Below are 14,953 nucleotides of genomic sequence, written 5' to 3' on the forward strand. Positions count from 1 at the left end.
CTAAATTACTAATGATTTTGGTTTTGACTTTAGGATGTACAAGTATCTGACTATATTGAAATCAATATACAACACATATTAACCTAAATATCTCTATTAATAATAACATTGAACTGTTTCAGTTGAAAATACAATAATATTTTTACCATATTTTTGTACCTTTATATTTATGAAAATTAGACAGATTTAAATATTTAAACAATTGAAAATAATAAAATCTACCTGTAAAAATCATCATCACAATTCACACATGTAATGAAATTAGTAGTTAGTTAAGAGTGCCAAATTTATCAATCATTTATCCTAAGGTGAAAAAGAAAACATATCACACATGACCATTGAGTCATTGACCCATTAAAAGAAAAAAAAAAAAAAAAAAGGGGGAAGAGAGTGAGGGAGAGAGATGGCCTTCTCTTCCTAACATTGACCAACCCGTCTTTGTTTCTTTCTTCTCATCACTGTGTGAAAGAGAGAGAGAGAATTCGTTAAGGCGTTTCGTTTCGTTTCGTTTCTCTCATTCTCTGTAGACGAAGAAGAAGAAGAAGTAGAAGAATTCTCTTTCTACTTTTCTGAAATATAAGAAGAGAGAGAGAATATATATCTTTTTTCTCTCTCTCTCTCTCTCTCTCTCTCTCCCCTTGCACGTTGCAAGCGTTTCTAGAAAAAAAAAAAAAAAAAAGTGAAAAACCCAGCGCTCCACCTGACTTTGGCTATGCGTTTTCTCTGATTCGCTTGTTTCGTGAAGCGAGAGCAAGCTTTTTTTGTTTGCAGCAATGGACTTGGTGGGAAAATTCGTTAAAAAGGAGATCGAAGGGATTGGGTTTTGCTCCGGGACGGTTCGATCTCGCGATTCGTCTGGATTTTTCGAGATCGTTTATGACAACGGCGTTACCGAGATTTCCGAATTGGCTGAGGTTGTTGCTCTCGTGACGGGAGATGGTAAATCTCAGGAGAATTCGGTTCCAGTGAAGAAGAGAGTTGGTAGGAAGCCGAAGAAACGGTCTCGTGTCGCCAGGATGATTGAGACCAAGCGAGATAGCTCTGGTTTGAATGAGGTAAATGTCGATTTAAATGACGGGGCTACGGAGAATTCGGGAGTTAGTGATGTCAATTTGAGAGGGAATGTTGATTTGAATTGTGGTCCTGTGGAAACCCTAGGTAGGACATGGGACTCTCTGACAGATTTGAATAGGACGGTGCCGGAATCGGATACTGGGTTTGATCTCACTACTGGGTTGGATTGGAGCTCGAATGATGGTCTAGGTTTGATTAATGTTAATATCGATTACGAGGACAAGGAGAATCGTAGTGACAAAGGGAGGAGAAATATTGATCTGAACATGGATGCGAGCTGTGATTTGGACAATGCTGGTGTCCTTGATTTAAACGCACCCAAGAGGGAGGGAGGATTTGATTTAAACGTGGAGGTTGATATAGAGAGCATCAATGATGACGATTGCATTCAAATGAATGGAAATGACTTCGTTCAAGAAGTCAACATGCGGGACGAAAATGGTGTTCAGGATAATCTTGAGACTGGAGAGTATAAAGAAGTTCATGTTGCTGAAGTATCTAGCGCTCAGCTTTTGGAGGAGATACAGAAGCAGAACATTGTTTCACTGCAAGATCTCAATACTCCTAGTTCTAACGGGCCTGAGCAGGATCATGATTTGCCTGAGCAGGATCATGATCTGCCTGAGCATGATGCTAAGCCTGTTAATGAGTCTCTCTCTGATAGGGGAAATTCAGATGAATATACGAGTGGTAGGAGGAAAAGAAGAAAAGGTGCGGACAATCCAAAGTTCACCAGTCAACCTCGGTTGAGAAGAAGCGCTCGTAGAAGGATAGCTCAATCTCCTGTCAGTAGCACTGTAACAGCTTGCTTAGCCAAAGAAGTATCCCCTTCCCCTTCAGTTAGTAGTCTGACAGAGGAGAAAACTTGGATTGTTAATAGAAAAACTGAGGATATATCTGTGCTTCCGCTAAAGCCACAATTACCTCCATCCTCGCGTCTTTTAAATTTAGACGGTCTTCCCATACTTGATGTCTTTACTGCTTACTCTTGTCTGAGGTCCTTCAGTACTTTGCTGTTTTTGAGTCCCTTCGAGTTGAAGGATTTTGTGGAAGCATTGAGATGCGTGTCTCCCAGTCTATTATTTGATAGCATCCATGTTGCTGTCTTGCAAATATTAAGAAAACATCTGAAACAACTCGCTGCTGAAGGTGACCCTTCTGCCTCTGCTTGCTTGAGGTATACTTTTATTTCCTCTCTTTAGTAGGCTAGTTTTACTGTTGTTTTATGGATATGAAGCTTCTCTTGTTTTGGTAGTCATGCTTTGTTGGTGGTGTTGAATGCAGGAGTCTTGACTGGGAGACGTTGGATGTGGTTACTTATCCCCTTTTTGTGGTCGAATACCTACTATTTTCTGGCACTAAAGACAACCCTGGATTGGATCTTACTCGGTTGAACTTTTTCAGAAATGAGTATTTCAAACAACCCGTGAATCTGAAAATTGAGATACTGGGTCGTTTGTGCGATGATATGACAGATGCTGAGGTTGTGAAGTCAGAGCTTAATAAAAGATCTTTTGCAGTGGAGTTTGAAATGGAACTTGATAGGAAGACAAACACAGAAATGCGACGCAGAAAGCGAGCTATGATGGAAGATGATCTATCTTTAAATAATGGGGTCATTGATACCTCATTTGACCGGAACAGTGATGACTGCTGTTTTTGTAAAATGGATGGGAGCTTACTGTGCTGTGATGGTTGTCCTGCTGCCTATCACTCTAAGTGTGTCGGTCTTGCGAGTCACCTTTTGCCTGAGGGTGACTGGTACTGTCCTGAATGTGCATTTGATCGGCATGTACCAGGATTGAAGCCGGAAAAGCAAATCCGAGGAGCAGAGTTTATAGAGACTGATCCGCATGGCCGAAAATACTACAGCAGTTGTGGCTACTTATTGGTGTAAGTTTCTTACTTTGGTTCTCTTATTTAAGGAAGGGTAATTCATTATCTCAGTGGGATCGATATTGTTGATTCACCACTATAATTGTTTTTATGGTAAATATACGTAAATATTTTATCAATATTAGACAAAATATTTTTTTGTCACAATTTTGGGATGAATTCTGACGAGCATTGTAGACACATGTTGGTTTTTGGTTTTAAAACATTACCCCATAGGTGAAGGTCTTAGGATTACCTAGAATGTCCAGATAACATAATAACACTGTAAAAAGTATGGGTTCTTCCTTTTTCTTGTTCGTTATTTAAATGTGAATTTGATCCCTTAGTATCCTTTAATGTATGCAGATGTGGAATGTTTTTATTATCTACTTCTAGAAACTTATTTTATATGTTATACATCTTCATAGGTTGGTTGATGCCGTCTACTACGATTTTGCAGGATAGATACAGATGATACGGGGTCATTGAACTACTATCATGTGAATGATGTGAACCTTGTGTTGGAGCAGCTAAAGTCATGCAGTAGTCTCTATAGTGGCGTAATAAGTGCAATTAAAAAATACTGGGATATCCCTGCAGGGCCAATAAGGACAATCAGCAGTGGGAACTCGCAAATGTCTTTATGCTTGGATAAGTCAGCCAAAGGAATGATTTCTTCTATTGATGGGTTTAAGGCTCCTCTACAAGCTTCAGAAAAACAGACAACATCTGGTGTTAAAAAAAAACTGGAAAAAACACCCATCAATGGATTTTCACATAATCATGGTCATAGGACTCGTCGGAAGATTTCAGATTCAGCTACTGGGCTAGAAAATCTTAATATGAGTTCTGAAGGATCTGCTGAAACTGTACAAAATGGTTCGGATGTCCAGAGACTGCAGGAGCCAGCATCATCAAGCATTTTGGATAACATGAAAGAGCCAGATATGAATATCCATTTGTCGTCCCATAATTTGGCTAGAATAAATACACGGAAAGGAATTAAACCGATTGTGCAGTGTGAAACTGGCTACAGAAACCATTACATTTTTGCTCAGATGACTACATCAGTTTATGAAGAGATGACACGTAAGTCACCAATCCGTACAAATGATATGAAATCTGATGAAGAAATAGCTTCTACCCAGGTGAAGACTATATTGATGAAAACCACAAAATTTCAATGGCGAAACATCCAAAGCCTTTACCTAGATGCGTGGAAAGAAACATGTGGATGGTGTCATTCCTGCAAAAATTCTTCTGAGGTTGCGGGTAGTGAGACAAATTGTTTGTTCAATTTGAGTCTCGGGGATTTACGGGGTCTTTCGGAAAGTGAAGTAGCTAACATTCAATCCATTGAGAAGAACAGACATCTTTTGGCCATCATATGCCAGATTCTTTCCATGGAAAGTCGATTGCAAGGACTTTTGGTTGGTCCATGGTTGAATCCACGGCACTCCAGCATTTGGCGTGAACACATTCTGAAGGCATCAAATATCTCAAGCTTGAAATATTTATTGGTAGAAGTAAGTTTTTTCAGAAGTTTCTTCCTCCCACAACCTCATTTTGCATTGGCATATAGGACTGTTTCTAAGTTGAACCATTGTATTGGCAAAAGCGCAAATATCCTAACAACCACACTAACTTGCCCATGTGAAGCTTTCATATTCTAATTTCTTCATTATGTTCCTCTGCTGTGTAGAACTTTTGTTTTGCCTCGTATTCTCCCTACTTGATAAGCTTGCAATAATCAATCTCTGTTTACCTTTATTTTATCTTGGCCTGGAATGTTGAATGTTTTGTTACTTCTCCACTTTCTTATGACTTAACTATCTTCAAAAGCTTTAGAGTATGAACTCTTGAGCACCTGATGTTTTGTGTAATGCATTAGTGCTAAGCTAGGGGTGCATCAGTTTTTGTTTCCTAATAAATGATTTTGTTAATTACCCTTTGCACAGTTAGAGGCCAACTTGCATCATCGTGTACTTTCACTTGAGTGGCTAAACCATGTCGATGCTGGCGTAGTAATGGGCTCAGCAATACATATTCTTATTGCTTCAACACGATCATGGTCAAAGACTGCTATTGGTAAAAGAAGGGGGACATTGTTGGAGTCTGGTGTTAACCCTACTGCGAAGAAAAATGGTGGATTGACCATGTGTTGGTGGAGAGGTGGGCAACTTTCACGGCGGTTATTCAACTGGAAGGTTTTGCCTCGCTTGTTAATCTCGAAGGCTGCTAGACAAGGTATACATTTTCTCTTTTGTTCTTCTACCATCTTTAACAAAGATTCTGTTCCTGTGACTTCCATTTAGTTGTTTTCATTCTCCATGCACTTTACTTTATGCAGGTGGAAGTATGACCATTCCAGGAATATTTTATCCTGAAAATTCAGAGTCCGCGAAGAGAAGCCGACGTGTTGCGTGGGAAGCAGCTGTTGAGTCATCTACAACTTCAGAGCAGCTTGGTTTGCAGGTAATACAAACTTGGTCAAAATGAATGTAATCCTTTTCTCGCTGGTATGAAAAATACCAATGTCACAGTTTCTGAGGGTATATGGGTAATACACTTCCTGATACGAATTTCTGTTTCCAATTTCATCTACGCATGAATAATATTGGTGTCAAATCTATTAATGTTTTGAGTTTGTCATTCATCCATATGATTTACTGTTACTTGGATTCTTCTTCAGCTAACAATTTAGTGATTACAGGTGAGGACACTCCAATCTTACATAAAGTGGGATGATATTGAAAATAGTCATCTTCTTCCTACATTGGACAAAGATTCCAGAAAATCTGCCAGGCTATTCAAAAAAGCAATTGTCCGTAGGAAGTGCACAGAGGAAGAAAATGTAAAATATCTCCTTGACTTTGGTAAGAGGAGAAATATTCCAGATGTTGTGTCGAAGAATGGTTGCATGGTTGAAGAATCCTCGAGTGGAAGAAAAAAGTTCTGGCTGAATGAATCACATGTGCCTTTACATCTTGTGAAAGGATTTGAAGAGAAAAAAGCTGTACGAAAAACTAGCAAGCCAGGAGGCTCTTTCAGACACTCTAAGATAGACAAAGTACGGAAAAGGTCTTCAGAGCGAAAAGGATTTTCATACCTATTTGAAAGGGCAGAAAGATCTGATTCCTCTTTGTGTGAGCAATGTAAGAAAGATGTGCCTTTGAGGTATGTACATATCAGTCTATCACATCCTATCTTGAGTGACCTTTATGTCAGTTTGCTCTGCTTGGAACCTAGTAACATGGCCTACAGAACATATCGTCCTTTACTTTTTGTTTGTTGAGTACAGATCTTTTTTAACTGTTTTTTATCTGCTTTTCTTTGATGACAGTGAAGTTGCAAGCTGCCACATCTGCAAAAGTGAGTTCCTTTTCTTGTTATTTTTGTTAAAGATTTATTTACTGCAAAACCTATGCTTGTGTAGGTGATCTGATAAGAACCATAGCCCACAATAACATAAACCAAACTCCCACAAGACATAGGTTAAAGGAACTAATCATCTTAAAACCTGACCTGCCTGATCCAACCTGGAAGAAAATTCGGTCTAGGATAGCTTATGTCACCGGTTCAGTGATTGAAATTTTAGAAATCTATTAAAAATTTCATAATGATTGAAACATCAACCTGGGAAAACAATAATATGGATATTTCGTATCATTTTCTTGAATTGAAAACAATTAAATAAGTATTTTGCAGTTTTTATGCACAAAATGACAAGATATAATTACATGTAACCTGATACAGTTTACTAATACACGTGATCCCCTTTAGAGTTTAGACAATGCAAATTTACTCCAAAGGGTAACTTGAGAGTGTGGGTGCCCTTAGAATTGTAAGCACTAGTTAGACTCATTCCCACCCAAGAGGAGACTCCCTAACATGATCGTCCATAGATACTAGTTCTTATTGATTTTATATTTGATAAAATTTCAGGAGTATTTCACAAAAAGCATATCAGGAGAGCAGAGAAGGAGGGCATGTACGTCTGTCTTCCATGCAAAAGTGAAATGGTAGCAAAAGAGCAACCCATTGTACGAAAAAGAGGGCGCCCCCCAGGGAGTTTCCGAAAAAAAGTTGGAGTTCAGACACAAAAGCGTAAAAAGGTCATACCTGCTCGCAAATCACCTCGGCTAAAAAAGACTAAGACCTCAATGGCAGAGAGAATTGCCATAAGGTTAAAGAATCATAAAAAGGTTGTTGCAAGCAAACCATTGCGACGTTCTGGCAGGCAATCAAAGCATGTTATTCGGCTGCAGGATGAAAGTAAAGTTCCTGGAGGGAGTAAGAAACGAAAACTTGAAACCAAAAGAGGCAGAGGGAGACCGAAGAAAGTAAAACAAGAGCTCTCCATCAGAAAGGAGAGAACAGAAAGGTGCTTGAGCTATTGGTTGAATGGACTCCTGTTGTCCAGAAAGGCTGGTGATGAACGGGTCCATAAGTTCCAGAGAGATAGATATCATATTCCCTTGGAGAACTCTGACTCTAATCATCATCAACCTAAGTGTCACTTATGTGGCTTGATTGAATCTGAATCTGAATCAACTTTCATTGCATGCGAAACCTGTGGAGGTAATCCATTTTCTTATCTACTTTTGGTTCATATTGCAAGAGTTGGTTTCTTTTCGTTGCTTAGCTTTTTTGTTTTTGTTTTTGTAATGTATGTAGAATGGTACCACGGAGATGCTTATGGGCTTAACGAGAATAATTTAAGTATGGTGATTGGATTCCGGTGCCATCTCTGTCGCAAACATTCTTCTCCCATCTGTCCACATATGAGATCTACTACATCCCCTGTTGAATCCTAAGCTGTGAATTTGGTTAAGGTTGATATAAGATTCTTAGGCTGTGGGGTTCAACTAGAAGAATCAGTCAGGTGAAGGTGTAAATTGCGAGATGTCTATACAATTATGGGTGAAGAGTATGAGTAGAGAGGATCAAGGAGAAGTAGAAACAGAGGAGGGTACATTTTGGTGGAAGCATGAAGTTAGTTTGGCTTGTTGGGACTGGTAACTTGGATGAGTAGGTACTAAAGTGAAGTGGTTGACTTAGACTTAGAGTGAACAAAGGGGGATTTAAGAACCAGAGTTGATTTATTTAACCTGATTTAATTTTGCATTTCAATATCTGAGGGAGTCGGGAAACAAGTGATGGTATGTAAAGAATATGTAGAATTCCATTTTCTATCAAAATCCATTGGTTGTGGTGTTGTTAACTAAGGGATGTGCACCCTTATCTAAATTCATCACAAAGGCCAAATACCTTAGCTCTCATTATTTACAATGGTGGATGCATATGCTCTGCATTCTGGTTTTTCTCTTAGTTAATATACCATATAGACCAATTTCTGTGTCTAGGTAATGTCCCTGAGATCAATAGGCAACTATGAAAGTTCTCAACTTCGCTTGACTTTATTCCTTCGTAAAATGGATTTGCTTATGTTTTCTGTTTATTTAGGCAAAAGGGTAACCAAATCAGATTCATTTCTTAAACCTGGTCATTTTCCTTGATTCAAGGGCCAATCAACGATTTCTAAACTATGTGATTGTATTTTACCAACATGCTCTAGGATCTAAAGGGAAACTTCATCTAACAACTTTATTGATCAGAAAAAATAGGATCTAAAGGGAAACTTCAGCCATTTTAGTAAGTCAGAAACTCTATAACACTACCAGATAGCACAAAGCATATTTAGTCTTAAGAAACAAAACATAGATAAACATCCAAGAAGAGGAGATTGCGTCAATTGGTGGACGTGAGCTGTCTGAGGTTGTACTTTGCTAGCTCCTTGTATTTCTCTACCACTCCAATTAAGCACACTGTCTGTAAATTGCAAAACAAAACCCAATTTGAGTTTATACCCAACCAATCTGATGATGCAAAACACAGAATTTTCTCCTTGTTTTACCTTAACAATTTCCACAACGATCGACATCTCTGGATTGCTCAAATCAACTTTGTGAGGGGCAGGAATAGATTTCGCGATTGTGTTTATTATTTTCATCCTATCAAGTCCCGTGTTTGCACGCGCTCCATACAACACAGCAAACTGCAGGAATGGTAAAAGAGAGGTAAACATTTCGGAATCTAGGAAAGAGTACGCAAAATGATCCTTATAGTAGGTATTATTACTTTCCGGGGGTTACTGGTCTCAACGGGGAAGTACTGTTCTACAAGAGGCTTGATGGCTCTCGAAATTTCTTCCTCTGAAGGGTAACACGATACTTCAATTGGTAGAAGTCTTAGGATGAACCTAAGCAACACAAGTTATATTAACAATGAACCCAATAATGAGATAATAGTAATAGAATTCTTGGTATGATGGAGTTTTTTGAGTAAGATCAAACCTTGACATATGCTTTTTTGTTGCAGCAGCAGATGTCATTGCATGCTGTGCAATATCTTTGGGACTAGGGTCACCATCTCTCCTTTTCATTTGGATGAATACCAGACCGTTGCAACCCGGATCTAACTTCATAAACCGTCTCTGCCAAAAATGGATAACATGAGTCTTACAATCCGCAAAGAGATAAAAACATAGACTAAAAAAAAATTTCAGGACAGCTCCTGTCATATACCCATAGATGATAACTTAGCTTAGCTTACCTTACTCTTGTCTCCGAGTTCTTTTAGTTCAGCTTCGATCAACTTGTCAATAGACTTCTCAGCATTTTCGTTTACTTTTGCCAATGGATTTGCTTCTTCCATACATGCCTTCTTTCTAGGAGGTTCATCTACACCGTTCTTCTGTTTCTCTTCATCTACTTTGTCTTTTTCAGCCTCAGTTTCTACCAATGATTTAACTCCACATGATCCTTCACTCGCTAATTCTTTCTCAATCACTTGACTATCACTGCCTTCAGTCACTTCTTTCTTCTCCCCATCCCCTTTGTTTTCCTCTTCCTCTGCATCATTACTCTCATCTTCCTCCCCATCCCCATCCTCATCCTCATCCTCATCCTCGCTATATGAAAACGTAACCTTTTTGTTTATTGGGTTATCAAACAAACCAGGTTTTGCTTTCGAGTCAATCCCATGCATTAGCTCCTCGAAAAACTGCAAACCCCAAAAGAACAACATTTACGAAACACTCCAAATACTATAAGAGTTACTCAAAGTTGACAGACATTAGAAAGCTCTTGAGAAATCTAACATTGGCATGGAAGATTCTCTAGGTCAATATTACTAGGAAACATAAAAAACGCAATTCGAACCCAAATCAAAGGGCTAGTTCAGCTGTTGAAGATGATCAGAAACGTGGACAATGAATCAATTTTAGGGAAGAAGCAGTGACACTAAGCAAAAATATGAACAGATAGTTGGGAGATAAAATCAAAAAAAAAAAAAAAAGGAGAAACTTTTACGGAATCAATGACGTTAATAGCTTCCTGAGAAGCTTGAAATTCGCGTCCGCCATCGCAAGAGATGAAAAAACCTTGCACACCTGGCTTCAAAGGGTAAGCTCCCTTCTTCTTCACTGGTCTCTGCAACAACAAATTAGACGAAGAAAATTAAACAAAAAGATAATTAGCAGAAGTCTCAAAGATAAACTTCGTGTCAAAAGATTACGTTTTGAGGGCGATAATGCTGTTTTCTCTTCTTGCTCTGGTCACCGGTGGCCATCGTCGGAGAGAAAGAGAAGAGAGGCTTTTTCGGAGTTGAGAGTGCAAGAAAAACACTCTTGACGACGACGAAAAAATTAGTAGGTCATGGTTACATGGGCCTTTTGGATTTGAGTCTGGGCCCATTAACCAAAAGCCTCGTTCACTTTTCGAAATACCTAAAATAATAATGCGTCTTTACAACATTTTTGTTGTACTGGATGTGATATATTTTCCAAAAGATTTGGTGTATTACTACTACGTGTTTTCCATAAATAATGTAACACTACTTGAAGAGAGGGATCCAGTGAAATGTTGATTTACCAAAGTTTGAGATCGAAACTAAAAGAGTTAGGAGATCATCAAGCACTGGTCTTTCGAATTAATAGATTTGACCATTTCAATATTTGACACTTCATAATTGGCGATTCTGATACAAAAATACACTAGAGCTGCGTGGTAAGAGTGCTTCTTATTTCGAGCCATCGTAGCTTGGGAAATTTTCAGATAAACCAATGGATCAGTTTGTAAACCGATGGATAATGGTAAAAAAAAAAAATAAAGCTAATTAAGTAGTTTCCCCATCTGCATTTTGAATCCTTGACCATCATTTCTGCCATCTCTACAATTAATTATTTGTAGTGACAATAACAGAATGGGCACCCGCCGGCCGCCGCTGATCTTATCTCATTAATAATGTCGTGAGGAAAAGGTGTGACTGAATAGCACGTAAAAATTGATTATATATTTGTGTCGTCCGAGCGTTTTGAAAATTAAATACGTACGTACTCAAAAAGGGAATGAACAATAGAATGTAAACTCCTGAATGGTCAAACCACTCTAAACCAAAACCCACGAATCCAATGTCGTTTGGTTGATCCCCCAACCAATCCAGGTTTAAAAAAAGAAAAAAAGCATTTAGTGTATGTTACCCAAAATTTTGTAAAGAAGGCATGTGAGTGTGTCCGTAAGAGGTTGGACCAATGTAAGCGATGAGATTATAGAAAATCTAACCCTTTTTCTTATTGGTCTGAAGCAAACCATGATTTATTTCGAGTCACTCCCATCCCAATATCCCATGCCGTACATTAGCTCCTCTCGAGAAACTAAAACCGAGAGATTTACATTAACACTCCAAAAGAATAATAAGATCTTATATAAGAACCTGTCATAGTTATTACTTTTCAGTTTGAGTTGAAATTAGATAGTACTCGATCAGTCATTACTCATTAGATAGTACTCAATCTACATGAAAGATATCGAAATCTATGTAATCATATATATGGGTCTGTACTGATTAAAAGGAACAAAAACAATAAACTTCTTGTAGTGACGTGATTTGATTAGTTGGTAACTCGATCTCAAGTTTAAATTACTCAACAATATGTTTTACACCAAGTGATAATATATATATAGATATAATGAATGACGATATATACTAATTAATTAGACTCTCTATGTGATAGCCGAGTCGTTTCTTAACTAAAGACGACTACGATTTGAGACTTGTATAAATCTTAAATAATTGACATTTCGTAAATACAATATTTTTCAACAACGTTGGCATTTTTCTGACCACAAGGCTTCTAAAACATGACATATTTAGACCAAACAAAACTATATCCACAGTCTCGGGATTGTAAATGGGTATCTAATATTAATGTGTCTCATGCGCCTTAGAGTAACCCTCTTTCGCAGAGAGCAGCTTTCATCTCGTTCAGTGATTCTTCCATATCATCGCAAATCTTGTGAGGGTCCGGTATGACGGTAGGATCAAACGCCAACGAGATTACCATTTTATCCGCATAACTCATGAGATGTACCAACAATGCCTATCATACACAAAATCACAGCTTTTCAATAACAAAAAGCTTATCATTTAAACTAAATTACGCAAAGGAAATAAAAATATATATAGTAACTACGTACATGTGAGTGTCCGTAAGAACTTGGAGCTATGTAAGCGATAGGATGACCACGAAAACTGATTTCTTCCATGGGGCCAATGACGTTTGAGACGCATGTCGTTGTGTTCCTCACCGGTCGATCGAATAATTCTGCTGCTACCTATAATGGCAATAGAGTTTCTTTTTCTTTATAAGTATATAAATTGTCCATAATTTTGCAAACAAATCTCAGTGTATTAATTAATTACCTTTGCGCCAAACACTTTTAGGACGATTTTGATGATAAAATACACTAGAGCCGCGTGATAAGAGTGCTTCTTTCGAGCCATCATGGATTTTGATAATTTTAAATGAACCAATGGATCTTTTCGTAAACCGATTGAGAAGGGCAAAAATATAAAGCTGAAGTAGTTTCCCCATCTGCATTTTGAATCCTTCACCATCATATCTGCCAAAGGCTTTATACACAGAAAGAAAGAAAAAAAATATATATATTTACACAATGTATATATGTCGTGTGTTAACTAATTAAGAGATTAGAATTATATTTGAGGAGTATGTGTCTAACCTTGAATCCGATGTCTGACCTTAGATTTACTGTACAAGCTACACGAAATCGCATTCCTTCTGGAAGATTATTCCGATGCGATGTCAATGCTCCATCCTCCTCATTCCTCTTGTCTTGTTTGTCAAGAAACAAAATACATGTTTCAATGTATTAGATATAAGATCCAACGTGCATTAAACTTTTCCTTGTTTTAAAACTAACTTAATTAGGGTTAGGCGGATACTTAATATAGTAAGTTTTGTTTTACACAACATATAAAAAATAAAAACTATTGAATATAATGTTTACCATATCGTCGGTTCAAATAGCGAGAAAAAGAGGCTTGTGTCATTCCGAATAGAACATCGTTGATAGTCTAGCAGCACCCGCAAGAGAAAGCAAAGATCCATTTAAAAAAAAAAAAAGACCTCAAGTTAATTGATAGCGTTCTTGATAACATACATATGTATGACAACATACCATGTCCATAGCGTTCTTGATATGTTTAATGTCATCTAATGAGATAATTCGGTGATAAAATCTCCTTGGGTTGCTCCTGGTATCCACACCTGCTTTTAGTGGCGTTTTCGTATCCTTCAAAAACAACACAGTCGCCAAAAGCAGCAACATATCTACAATTGTATTCCAAATCTGTCTCATCGTAGAACCAATGGTGATTATCGACCGTAAGAGACAGCCTTTTTTTGTAAGGTTGTGCTTGGGTCGCCGTTTCATGGGAGGAATAGCATTTGAAAGCATGTCCGGATCTGATGTTTTGTGGGTACATGCGAGAATGAGGGAAACCAAGGACATCCCATCTCCCAACGAATGGTGAGATCTTATAAAACTGACTGCTTCAGCATCAGAGGTTTTGACGTTGAGGATGTGAATGTCCCACAAGGGTTTTGATATATCAAGAGGGATCATCGTGAGACGTGACATATAATCATCGACAAAGCTTTGTCCATCTTCACCTATCTCTTCCGGATCTATGTATGGTACGATTACATGATCCTCTACGTTGACTTCAGTGTCGATCCATTTTGCACCATTTTCGGACTGTCGATTTAAGACAAATGAAAACCAAACACTATATGTCAAATCTCAAATGGAAGAATATAAGTACAATTGTTGTATCTACACAGAACACAACCGTTCAAAACTATTAATTCTTACACATTTTTTAATAAAACGAGTACATATATTTAGAAAATTTAAAGGCTCAAACTATATACGGTTTATATTCACTATTTTATTATATATACAGAAAGTAAATTTTAAATCGGTTATCAAAAACAACTATGCATAAGAACACGTACGTGCATATATGTATGTAAAAGTGATTAAGTGTGTACCAATATGCTAGAGAAACGAGGATGCTTAGAGACATTTTGCTTCAAAGCATCAAGAACAACGTCAGGATTAATCTTGGTTTTGAAACCCACGATGGTGACTGCACATAAGTCTATTCTTGGCGACTGGAAAACTCGAGCCATCGGGCTGACCGGCTCCTCCTCCTGATTCATCATTCTACCACCTCTCCTCTTCGATATTTTCATTTCTTCTATCATGTTCCAATGTTATTTATAGTGACGTTATGTTTATATAAGTGGTTCAACGAACACAAAAAAAGAGGAAAAAAAAAATACAAGTCGGGAAGCAAAAGTATTAAATTTTGTTTCCTCACTACAGCAAAACCATATTTAATGTAACGTTGATATTGACGATCAGCGTCATGTCTCAATAATAGAATTAAAAAAGTTTGTGGCGTCGGAAAACAAAATACTATTTGTCCTTGAGTCGCCCATTATATTTTTAGTCGTTTCAGACATCGGTCTGGAGTTAATATAAGCAGGCTTAAGTGGCTGTGTAGGTTCAAATTGTTAGATTAGATATGAATATATCCAAATTTTTATAGTTATATAGTTTATATTTGGTAG

At 37.7% G+C, this 14,953-nt stretch overlaps 3 protein-coding genes across 3 annotated transcripts; 1 reads left to right on the plus strand and 2 right to left on the minus strand.

Annotated features, from left to right (window-relative positions):
• Nucleotides 1-657: 657 nt before the first annotated feature.
• On the plus strand, nt 658-8,224 carry LOC17883193 (DDT domain-containing protein PTM). Its single transcript, XM_006286822.2, has 9 exons — nt 658-2,251; nt 2,359-2,967; nt 3,410-4,475; nt 4,908-5,196; nt 5,300-5,424; nt 5,663-6,126; nt 6,293-6,321; nt 6,895-7,530; nt 7,627-8,224. The coding sequence occupies exons 1-9, from the start codon at nt 774-776 to the stop codon at nt 7,764-7,766; spliced, it is 4,836 nt and encodes a 1,611-aa protein (XP_006286884.1). The 5' UTR covers nt 658-773; the 3' UTR covers nt 7,767-8,224.
• Nucleotides 8,225-8,531: 307 nt separating this feature from the next.
• Nucleotides 8,532-10,623, minus strand: LOC17882031 (THUMP domain-containing protein 1 homolog). Its single transcript, XM_006286454.2, has 7 exons — nt 10,528-10,623; nt 10,323-10,442; nt 9,565-10,014; nt 9,306-9,445; nt 9,091-9,211; nt 8,867-9,007; nt 8,532-8,781 (listed from the first exon to the last, which is right to left on the minus strand). The coding sequence occupies exons 1-7, from the start codon at nt 10,579-10,581 to the stop codon at nt 8,701-8,703; spliced, it is 1,107 nt and encodes a 368-aa protein (XP_006286516.2). The 5' UTR covers nt 10,582-10,623; the 3' UTR covers nt 8,532-8,700.
• A 1,396-nt stretch (nt 10,624-12,019) lies between these two features.
• Nucleotides 12,020-14,603, minus strand: LOC17881784 (O-acyltransferase WSD1). Its single transcript, XM_006287541.2, has 7 exons — nt 14,369-14,603; nt 13,494-14,072; nt 13,323-13,389; nt 13,035-13,147; nt 12,715-12,924; nt 12,489-12,626; nt 12,020-12,391 (listed from the first exon to the last, which is right to left on the minus strand). Exons 1-7 carry the CDS (start codon nt 14,582-14,584, stop codon nt 12,236-12,238), a joined length of 1,479 nt encoding a protein of 492 aa, XP_006287603.1. The 5' UTR covers nt 14,585-14,603; the 3' UTR covers nt 12,020-12,235.
• Between the last annotated feature and the right edge of the window lie 350 nt (nt 14,604-14,953).

The sequence above is a fragment of the Capsella rubella genome, unplaced genomic scaffold, assembly GCF_000375325.1.
Source record: "Capsella rubella cultivar Monte Gargano unplaced genomic scaffold, Caprub1_0 scaffold_6, whole genome shotgun sequence".
Lineage (NCBI taxonomy): Eukaryota > Viridiplantae > Streptophyta > Magnoliopsida > Brassicales > Brassicaceae > Capsella > Capsella rubella.